Source organism: Zeus faber (genome assembly GCF_960531495.2).
Source record: "Zeus faber genome assembly, chromosome: 21".
Classification (NCBI taxonomy): Eukaryota; Metazoa; Chordata; class Actinopteri; order Zeiformes; family Zeidae; genus Zeus; species Zeus faber.
Genome location: NC_137208.1, coordinates 15,550,926 through 15,563,001, shown reverse-complemented (window position 1 = coordinate 15,563,001; position 12,076 = coordinate 15,550,926). Strand labels below are relative to the sequence as shown.

Genomic DNA, 12,076 nt, shown 5'->3' with positions numbered 1-12,076 from the left:
CTTGATGTATTTGTTTTTTTGTGTCCGCATCAATAATAATTCAAATAAACTTGATTTGAAGACGCATGTAAAATATCCAAAATCTCCATAAACTACACTCAATTTGAAATCACTTTCAAGTTGTAAAAAAGTCTGTCCTCACCGCCGGACATTTTTAACAAACGAACCAATTATGTCTTTCATCTTAATTGAGGAACCTGAGTGTGATGTGTGGCAGTCAGACCTGGATCTAGGTGACTGGGATCACAGTGGCTGCATACCTGTTTCTCGTTGGTTGGTCCAGCCAGCAACAGGTTAAAATCCCCATCCCCACACACACTCAGGATAGGAGCCCATGTCATGACACATATCTATCTGCTTCTTGGCAAATTCTAACTAGCCCTCTGTTTCTAATCACCAAGATGGTGCCTCGTACGGTCGCCTCGGTGTGTCGGTGTTGTTATGTGTCATGTGTTTGTTAAATTTGTTTTTTGTGACTATTCCGGGACCTCGCACACCAGAGAAAAGCTCATGAACATTAGGGCTACAACCCCTGTGGATTTATATCCCACTTTCATCGCCACAGCCATGGAATTACTGAACATTCTGGTCAAAGCTGCGCTCACCGTTGTGCACCGTTACCTGGAATATTTCCCTCTAACGTGCGTTCACTGGGAAACAAACTGGACGAACTTCCACGACTGTTGGGGAAGAACAGAGACTTTTCTTCATCTTCTGTACTGTGCTTCACGGAGATGTGGCTGAGTGGAACGATACCGGACTCTGGACTGCAGCTGGCAGGCTTCCAACTTCCGGGCGGATCGGGACACAGAACTCTCTAGAGGCAAAACAAAAGGTGGACAGAGGTTTGTGTTTTAACACTAACAGTAGCTGGTGTGATGACGTGACGGTGATCCTACAGCACTGTTCTTCTGAACTGGAATCTTTCTTCATTAACTGCAAACCCTTCTCTTCTCCCCGTGAGTTTGTTTCATTCATACTGGTCGGTGTTTACATACCACCGCAAGCCAAAGGGCAGGACGCACAGTGCATGCTCGCCGACCAGATACGGTGTGTGGAACGGACAAACCCAGACTCCCTAGTTATTGTCCTAGGCGACTTTAACAAAAGAAACCTCAGCCATGAACTCCCCAAATATAGACAGTTTATTAAATGCCCCACCAGAGAGGAGAATACTTTGGACCACTGTTACACCACAGTAAGAAATGCCTATCACGCCGTCCCCTGACCTGCACTGGGACACTCTGACCATGCCATGGTCCACCTGATCCCTGCATACAGGCAGAAATTAAAGCTGTGTAAACCTGTGGTGAAGACATCTTAGAACTGGACCAGTGAAGCCGTGGAGGATCTTCAGGCATGCAAGACTGCACCAACTGGGACGTTTTCACAGGCATGCAAGGACTGCACCAACTGGGACGTTTTCAGGACTGCTACCAATAGTCTGGATGAGTACACAGAGGCTGTGACATCATACATCAGCTTCTGTGAGGCGAGCTGTGTACCATCACGTATCAGGGTGAGTTATAACAACAACAAGCCCTGGTTCACAGCTAAACTCAGACAGCTAAGGTTAGAGAAGGAAGAGGCATTTAGAGGTGGGGACAGAGACATGTTTAAAGTGGCTAAGTACAGGTTTAGCAAAGAGGTGCGAGTTGCTAAACGACTCCAACACCAAAGAGACTCCAATACCAGTTTTCCGCCAATGACTCTGCCTCTGTCTGGAAAGGGTTCAGACAAATCACGAACCTCAAACCAAAAACACCTCTCTTCGAGAGGCAAAACCCCCGCACAGCAGCCGGACCAGACTCTGTCTCTCCATCAGTCCCAAAGAAGCCAAGGACCACAGGACTTAATGATTACAGACCTGCTGCCCTGACCTCTTTGATGAAGAATCTTTAATTGTCACACAGCACACTACACTACAACACATGCATGCTTTGGATGGTGGCCGGTGAAATGAGGCCTCTGCATCTAACCTATCCTTGGCTTGTCCTTCCTTCGGGGGCGCAGCCAGGAGCAGTGGGCAGCATTCGTGGACGTGCCCGGGGACAAGTGTCCATCGCTGGTCAGACGATGATGTGTGCATGTCCCCCTGCAGTTCACCTACACAGCCAACAGGTTTGTAGACGATGCAGTAAACTTGGCCCTAGACTTCCTAATCCAGCACCTGTACTCCTCAGGGACCTACGCCAGGATCCTGTTTGTGTATTTCAGCTCCGCCTTCAACACAATCATCCCGGCTCTTCTGTGAGACTAGTCCTCCCAGCTAAGTGTGCCTGACTCCACCTGCAGGTGGATCACAGACTTCCTGTCTGCCAGGAAGCAGCACCCGAAGCTGGGTAAACACTTCTCGGACTCCTGGACCATCAGCACCGGTTCCCCTCAAGGCTGCGTTCTCTCTCCTCTGCTCTTCTCTCTGTACACCAATAGCTGCACAGCCAGCCACCAGTCTGTCAAACTCCTGAAATTTGCGGACGACGCCACCCTCATTGGGCTCATCTCTGGTGAGGATGAGTCCACCTACAGGTGGGAGCTTGACCATCTGGTGACTTGGTGCAGCCAGAACAACCTGGAGTTCAACGCTGTAAAGACAGTGGAGACGGTTGTGGACTTCAGGAGGAACGCTGCCTCACTCACCCCTATCACCCTGTGTGACTCCCCAGTCGACTCTGTGGAGTCCTGCCGCTTCCTGGGAACCATCATCTCCCAGGACCTCAAGTGGGAGCTGAACATCAGCTCCATCATCAAGAAAGCCCAGCAGACGACGTACTCCCTGCGGCAGCTGAGGAAGTTAAACCTGCCAGAGACGATGATGGTGCACTTCTACACCTTCATCATTGTGTCGGTTCTCACCATTCACCATCTGGTACGCTGCTGCAACCACCAAGGACAAGGGTAGACTGCAGCGTGTCATTCGCTCTGCTGAGAAGGTGATTGGCTGAATTCTGCCATCTCTCCAGGACCTGTACGCCTCAAGGACCCTGAGGCGTGCAGGTAAGATTATGGCTGACCCCTTCCACCCCAGACACAAACTGTTGGAAACTCTTCACTCTGGCAGGGGGCTGCGGTCAAACAAGGCCAAAACTTCTCACCACAAGAATAGTTTCTTCCCCCTCTGCAACTGGCCTCATCAACAAGGCCCAACCCCACCCCCACTACGCCTTAAACTGAATGAGTATGTCTATGCGTTACATTAACGCACATTCCTCATTCTCTGGACTTTATCTGTGAACATTGCACATACTGTTACACTTTATACTGAACATTTGCACAGTCCTGCACATGTGTACAGCTTTATTTAAAAAAATAAACAGTGTTATTTTACATATGCTTATATATTTGGGATGGGTCAAAAGCAGAGGAGCCATTTCACCGGCCACCATCAAGCATGTGCATGTGTGTGTGTGTGCAAGCATGTGTTGTGGAGTGTCGTGTGACAATTAAAGACTGTTTCTTTCTTTCTTCTTTCTTTCATATTTCACTAAAATTTTACTTGTTTTACATTTAAATTTCATGTTTGCACCAAACACCAAGACAAATTCCTTGTTCGTGTAAACTTACTTGGCAATAGAGACTATTCTGATACTGATTCTTCTGATTCTCTCCAATAAACTGGTGTCTACAACCCCCTTCTTCTGTGTCTCTGTGCCGGAGGTCCCTGAACACGCCACTTGGGTGGCGGGTGGTAGAGGGGCCGTCCGAAGACGCCCTCGAGCCACTAGCGGCCCCAGGACAAACCGTCTCCCGACTGAGAGCAGCAGCACCCGGGGTGGTGGAGGACCAGGGGAGAAGCAGCCGCAGAAACCCCCACGGCTAACCGCCTGCAGCTAGCTCCTCCGCCCAACAGCTAGCTCTTCCGACAGCAGCCACCGCCGGGACCATCCAGCAGCCCAGCAGCCCGGCCACCCCACCAAGCAGCCCACACAGCAAAGTCCGGCCACGTCTTCACCAGCCAGCACAGCAGCCTTAGGCCCCACGCAGTGGAAGGGAGGAGGGGGCAGTCTGTCGTCGCCTTGGGGGAAGGAGGCCGGTTGACCATGCTGCTCCGGGGAAGCAGGTCCTCTGGAAGGGGTCCAGTTCATCTTTTATGCACATTTGTTGGTTGAAGGTTGAAGGAACCCTGTGCCAGAGTCTGTCGTTTTATGTATAGAAACCCTGTTTCAGAGTTTGTTATAGGTATTTTTTTTCATTTTTGTTCTCTGTTTGGTGGTGGGGGAGGGAGTAGGCTTCGGCCAAGAATTCTCCCTGGCCTCAGTTTGGTGTCGGGGGTATGTGGTGTGGGGATGGGCTGGTTTGAGCAGCCACACCTGGACTTAGGTAATTGGGATCAGAGTGGCTGCATACCTGTTGTTGTTGGTTGGTCTAACGAGCAACAGGTAAAAGCTCCATTCCCACACACACTCAGGATAGGTGCCCTGTCTCATGACATGTTTCTATCTGCTCCTGGGCTAATTCCAGCTGGCCCACTCTCTACAAATAACTGGTGTCTACAACCCTGTCTTCTGTGTCTCTGTGCCAGAGGCCCCCTGAACACGCCTCTTGGGTGGTGGTTGGTAGGTGAAACTGCCACAGTGAGTAAGGAAAATAGATATTTTTACAAAATAAAAAACTATAAATGCATGTAGGTCAATTGTTATTCTTTCACTCTCTTTTAAAAACCTTCATTTTTGACAGAGGTGAATTGTTCAGCAATTTCGACATGCATACCCGGCGGTAGCCTGAAAGGATTGCGGAATAAATACCAGAAACAGACTTTAATGATTCACTCCCATTTGTCAAACACACATACTGAATATCACATTGCCAATTTCAGCGCCTCCTGACCGGCGGTAACCATGTCTGTCAATGTGGATTAGGATGTTCATGATACAATGCACTCCTTAACTGAGAGCACATTTTCATATGGCAACAGTCATGTCAAATCAATAGTTCCAAGCTATTCACAGTAAGCACAAACACGCTGTATGATCTGCGATGCAATTACCCCGCTCAGATTTATTGTGGCTGTGATCTCATATTATCTTCTTCTTCTTCTTCTTCTTACAATCTCATATTATGATTTTCGAAAAACAAAAATCTCAAAGTTACCTGGTAGAAGTTAACGTATCCTCTCTCTTTGCTGCTGTGTTGCGTCAGAAAGGCTTATTCCTGTCCCCGCTGTTCAGATCATTTTGCAAATCTACATAGAACAAATGATTTGTGGCGAGAACCGGTTTTCCAGCAGGGTGACTGTCAGAGTTTTGTTTGCAGTGAGGACAGTCTGATAATTATCACCAATTATCTTTGCATGTCTCTTTGGGACACTACAAGAAATGTAAACGTTATACTGTAGTGCTTTTTATCCAGAAAAACTGCATCTCCCCTGTTAACTTGTATTTGTTTACAGGGCTTGCCCGGTCCAATTTGGCGGCGACGTTGACGTACGATCCAAAGGCCAATGCGGTGTCTATGTATATATGTCTGTGTGGGAAACTGAAATAACTGAAATCCGGGACCTTGATAACATAGCAACAGGCCGCAGTGCACTCGTGACAACTGTTGTGACCACGGCTATAGGGACTCAAACGCACGGCACAGAGACTCCTAGCAGACGGGGTTCAACAATGGAAACAATGGAATTTTATTCAGAGACACTGGGCGTGATGGAGACCCGGTCGGGCGGGATCGGGCGGACGGGTCCTAGAAGGTGGGACTACCGAACGGGACGAGGCCAGACAGGACAGGGACAGCGTGGACGAGGAAGAGGGATCCAGGTTCCAGACGGATGGACAGGAGGCCAGGCTCGACGAGGCAGGGCGGGAACGGCTTGGACGTGGAAGGCGGAAAGGCTGGTTAACACCATGACTTTCAGACACAATTCTCCGATCTAAGGAGGAGCCACGAGCGGTACTAACTGAGTGAGAAAAGCTGACGATCTGGCGATGTAGTGGATGGAAGGCGTCTGTCTGTCTGTGTGTCTGTGTGTCTGTGTGTCTGTCTGTCTGTCTGTCTGTCTGTCTGTGTGTCTGTGTGTCTGTGTGTCTGTCTGTCTGTCTGTCCCTTGATTTTCTCGGCAACCGTTAATCCGATCTACTTTCCACTTGGCAGGTGTATTCCAGGAGACCAAATTTGTAAGCAATATGGGCATATATAATTGATTTATCTGAAATAGAGATTAAATAATGAAAATAAACATTTCTTTTTTTTTTCACTTTTCCAAAGATTCAAGATTCAAGATTCAAGATGTTTATTTATCATATATATTTACATAAGATCATACATATATGCAGTGAAATGTTGTTGCAACACACCCAGAGATTATGCACAATAAGTACGAAGACACAATAACTAAGTAATTAACAAACGAACTAACTGAACTAACTGAACTTACTGATTCCTAAAACGTAATTCAGTTTGTAAATCAAATAAAATAAGAGTAAAAAGGTAATATACTGAGTTGGATATTACCTTTTTACACTTGTTTTATTATATTTACTAAATTAATTTACTGAATTACAAACTGAATATACGTTTTAGGTGTGCACTTTTTAACCCCAGTACCATTTGTCAAGGCCTTTAAACGCTTGGTAGTTTCTGTGTCTTTGTACGTAGACACATGTTTCACAAGCAGCATAATGACCAAATTCTATACGCTTGACCTCAAAGTTCTGTCTCCAGTCAAAGTAACGCATATACTCCGAGTGGTTCTGGTCCAGGAAGTGCAGTCTATCAGCCAGCTCCTTTGGAGTCTCAAAATCCTCCACGTGGATGAACGAATCACCCGGGACGTGGGCCTCATAGTTTTTTCTCGGAGGGCCCAGAACAACGGGCACAGTCCCAACTACCATGGGATTAGCTAACTTCTCTGTGATGTAGTCTGTGTAGATCGAGTTTTCAAAAGAGAGGTAGAATTTACAGCTGGGTAATATCGCCAGGAATTCTTCATCATTTATATGGCGGTCAAAGGCCCCGCCATAGGGCTCTATATTGATATGCTTTTTCAGCTCAGTGTAGAACTGCACTCGTTTAGCCGCCGGGTTCCAGTTACTTACAATCCAGCAGACCAGCTTGTCCTTAGCTGGTATTTTGAAAGTCCTATCCACACGGGTCACTGGAACTACGGCCAGGTAGGGCACTGGAATGGTCGAATCAAGACGATAATTGCTTGTCAAGTTGAACAAGTCATTGAGCTGCGGGATACGACCCAAATTGGCCGGCGATTCCATATTAAACCACACCCATTTCTGAAACCATGGACGTGGCTCCTTTGGCATGTTGCTAAGATCCCCGTGGATATCCCTGTGATGGAAGATGACCACGTGGGCATTGGCATAAAGAGCCTTGTCATCCGTCAGGTGGCATCCCTGGATATTCAATTCACGGCAACTGAGCTCAAACTGGAAGCCGAAGGGCCACATCCAGATCAGAACGATGATGTCGTTTTTACCAACATCTGCATCTTGGATAATGTTGTTATTATTGTAATGTTGATCCCCGTGCTGCTTTGATACCAGAGTCGGACTTTGGGACTGCGTGTCGTTGCCTTGGACACACTGGACCATCTCGGTTGGGGCTCTGTTGCAAAAGCCAGCCAAGGGGAAGTCAATGTCAGGTTTGTAGTAGATGAAGAAAACACACAGTGAGGACAGCGCAATCACACAGCCGATGACGATGTGTTGAGGCTTGAGGACAAACGAGGCCATGGCTTACCTAGTGGTAGAACAGAGAGAAACCATTACCATCGAGTCCCAGTCCCAGACACAAACAAGAAACTACACTTTAAAGGATATACACATTTTAAAAATTATGAATTTCATGGTTGGCTGATTGATTTTGAAAAAATGAAAACAATATTGATAAAAATATATATTGCGTCTGCAATTGTTCAAATCCTGTTGCTGCATAATAATTTGATTTTTTGGTGTTTTACATTTAATTAACTTCACATGAAATAACATTATTGTGTATCTTGATATTTATGAATTTTGTGTCCGCCTCGGTTTTCATTCAAATAAACCTGATATGAAGAGGCATGTAAAATAAAATGAAACAAAAGACCTATTATGCAAAACAAACTTTTTTTTCCCAGTGCTCCAATGGAACTACTAACCAACCAACTGTGAAATAAGAATCTTGAATGTTGAATCAGTCAGTTTATTGTGAGCTGTCTATTTCAGAAAACATGTCCTACAACAAGCCATTCGGCTTCGTGTCTTCGTACGACGAAGACACATTCGAATTAGAACCGCCCTCCACCCGAGTAACTCCACCCACGGTGCTGGAGCGCTAAAATCCGGCGTTTAACATCATTGGGAAACACGTGGAAAGTATACCACCCGGTAATTTTGGTGTAAAAACAGTATAACAGAACTAGGCTGTTCATTTACAATTAAAGCTACACAAACAGAAAATAAACATTTCGGAACACTATGGTATACTGTAGAAGCATGTTAGAATGGTTGGAATGCATAATCTGAGTGGCATTTTCAGCAGAAAGACTTCAAAAACATGTTTCAGGGACCTCAGGAGACTTATATTTACTTGTGTAAAAAGGAGCATAATAGGTCCCCTTTAACGAATGAACAAATGATGTCAATAATCAAACAAACTCAGTCTTCTAACTTTACTTAATTGACGTGCTTGAATAAATATAATACCTATTTGTTTTTTACAAAATAAAGAACTATAAATGCATGCATGACAATAATTGTTATTCTTTCACTCTCGTTTAAAAACCTTAATTTGTTGGCAAAGGTAAATTGTTCTGCAATTCTGGCGTACATACCCAACAGTTACCCGGAAGGATTGTGGAGGAATAAACACCAGAATTAGACTATATGGATTCACACCCATTTGTCAAACATGCATATTGAATATCCGGTTTTCAATTTCAGCGCCCCCCCTGTTGGCTGTTACCATTGTCCAACATAATGTAAATTGGAATGTTCATGAAACAATGTCAATGTCAAGAGTCAAATAAGATAAAATCTAGCTATTCACACACTGTCAGATCTGCGACGCAATTATCCCACTCAGATTAATCGTGGCTACGATCCCATAAATAAAATAAAAAAATCTCAACGTTACCTGATAGAAGTTTTGCTGAAGGGAAGAAAGCATATTGTATTCCTGAACCTGCTATTGAGATGACAATCTAGTGGCCTGACTTGTTTCGTTCCAATGGAGCTGGATTTTCCGGCTGGGTGAGTTTAAGTGTACTGTAAAGAGTACTGTTTGATGGTAATCAGCCATCATCTTTGCATGCTTCTTTGGGACACGACAAAAGTCAATGCTCATTTGCTATTTGAAAATAAAAACATTTGATTATATTCATATATTAAAGCCTTTAGCACCCCGGGGAAGGCTATATAAGGACAACAGAAGCCAGCGTTCGCCTTCTTTAATAATGGGTTCAGGAACAGGTAAGTGTGGTGGGGTGTGTCAAGCAGCTTGGGGGCCGGCAGATAGCAGACACAATGTTTGTGAGCTCAGGTGAGCAGCTGTTATTCCGGAAGGCCAACTTGCAGTTTAACCAGAAATCAATTGGCTCAGTCATGTTATAAAAACGCTGTTGAATCGTGGATTTGGGTTTTTATTTTTAATCGATTTTCATTTTATCAGAGCTTCCAGCCGTTAACCGGTGGACGCATGGTGCAAAGCCTGAGTGGGAGTTAAGAGTGTAAGTTTGGTACACAAATATGTGTGTAACCTTGATTACATGAACTTGTCAAACAATGTTATCAGCAGTGTGAACCTTTACACCCTTTGAGGTTTTCCACGTTTGCAGTGTTGCATCTTTGATTATATTGGAAGCCTAATTTCTTCTTGTTTATTGCTGCTGTTTAACACCAGCGGTATCACCAGTACCTGATTTATTTAACACTTTTAATACTGCTACTGTGTGGCATAGACCCATTTGATTACCCTTCTTCGGGTTTTTGTTTTCTATTTGTTGAGAATTAACGTTGTACCTTTTAAGCCACCGTCCTCCCGTGCTGTTCATCCGGACATTTACCTGTCTTTGTAGTGAATCAAATTAAGAAGAAAATAATATATTTTATATAACATTGGTACTGTACTTAACACCGACCACTACATTACATTCAACTCTATATTAGATATTCAAATATATAGTTGTATCTGAATATCAAATATGCATGACGCTTAGGTATTGCTCATTAATTTTGCAATGGATTTAGCATTGAGAACCTTGTTGCCCTAAAACAAATCCAAATAATAATCATGATGAAAAGCTCTAAGAACACAAGTGCTTGATTGAAATTGTATTAAGTCGACTCTTCTACTTTGAAGACATAAATATATCAAGGCTGTATTACATGTTATATTTGAAAGCGAATAAATAGTTAAGGACAGAAAACACCACAACAGGGTCGGTGTCATCTTTTCTGGGCAGGGCATACGATCCTACTAGCAAATAGGTGTAAGGTTATCAAAGGACGCTTTGTTTCCTGTATCGCTACATTAACCACAAGACCAAAAAGACAAAATAGTATTTCCCCTGGGAATCGATCCTGAATCTAAAAAGAGATATAACCTGTTTGTATTGCAATGGCTCGAGGAACTCATAATCCACTTCCACTTCTGCACCTTCTTCTTTTTGCACATTTTAACTGCACATTTTACACTTTACCATGTGTATATAGATATGTTTATATATATATATTTATATATAAATATGTTTCTTAATAATTATTATATGTTGTATGTAAATATGTTGTATGTAGATTTGTAGCTGTTACAAAAGTAATTTCCCCCTGGGATTATTCAAGTATTTCTGATTCTGATTCTGATTCTGAATCCAAAGAAATATAATTATGTCTCTCTCTCTCTCTCTCTCTCTCTCTCTCTCTCTCTCTCTCTCTCTCTATATATATATATATATATATATATATATATATACTGTATATAACCGGCCGGCGGAATTGTATAGTATATTGCCCCTTCCACTTGGAACTCCCTACGGACGACTTGCAATTGACAGATTTTATTTCTTATAGTCAATTTGTGTCAATTAAAGGACTTGGAATTTATTGGTATCGGTCAGTGTCTTTGTACATAACTTTAACTTGGCCAGATTCTGTATCTGTATCTGAGTGTTCATTGTCCTTTTTATCCATTGTCCTTGTTTGTAACCGTGCGGTATCTTGTTTTATGCAGCCTTCCTGAATAAAAAAATTAAAAATAAAAAAATCCTCTGAAGGCGAGAGGAACTCAACACTCAAAGACTTGCAAGGAAATACAGCATGAAAAACAGGATATGACATATTTGACTTCTGGTGATTTGATTCATAACCAAATACAAAGCCATTTTCATGCAGAAGTCAATAGACATTATAGTATTACAGTTATACTGTATTTTATAGTATATAGATCAGAAGCTACCACAATTTATGTGCACCTTAAGTGGTTTAATAGTTGTGGCATTTGAATTTTGGCAGCATTCAGAGGGCAATTTGAAGTCCCAAAATTACAAACAGTGGAAAGAACGAAGGCAGTTCAAGGACAAAATTATAAACTATATAATAGTAATGCTAATTATTCTAGCAATGCTGATAATCCTAATCATAATGACCTTTATTTGTATAGCACCTTTCATAAACAATGTGCAACAGGCTTTACATGGGAAGTCAATCAAATCAAAGAAAAGCCGCAAAATGCACGTCTGAATAATATATATACTAAATTTCAGCTTTCGGTCATCGAGGATCACAATCATTCCTCAGTGAATGGATTTCAATCATTATTTCTCTCGAATTAATTGTCTTGCTCTACTCCAAGGAATTCTCAATGAAATTAAACTGAAATCAAACCAAACTTTCAAGAAGAAGAATCTTTAATTATCACGCAACACACCAACACATGCACATGCACATGCTTTGGATGGTGGCCGGTGAAATGAGGCCTCTGCATTTAACCCATCCTGGCTTGTCCTTCCTCCGGGGCGGCAGCGGGCAGCATTCCCCCTCAGGGGAGGGGGGGCTTCGGGACCCTTTCCACTGCTTGGAGGCGCCACAACATAATACCGACCTTATACACCAGAACCAACGAGGATAAGTCATGTACACTCACTGGT

At 43.5% G+C, this 12,076-nt stretch overlaps 1 protein-coding gene across 1 annotated transcript; it reads right to left on the bottom strand.

The window, feature by feature from the left end:
• Positions 1-6,530: 6,530 nt before the first annotated feature.
• On the bottom strand, positions 6,531-7,685 carry LOC307246646 (4-galactosyl-N-acetylglucosaminide 3-alpha-L-fucosyltransferase 9-like; the record flags this gene model as incomplete). The annotated part of the gene is made up of 1 exon (XM_080022632.1): positions 6,531-7,685. One exon carries the CDS (start codon positions 7,683-7,685, stop codon positions 6,531-6,533), a length of 1,155 nt encoding a protein of 384 aa, XP_079878758.1.
• Positions 7,686-12,076: the final 4,391 nt, after the last annotated feature.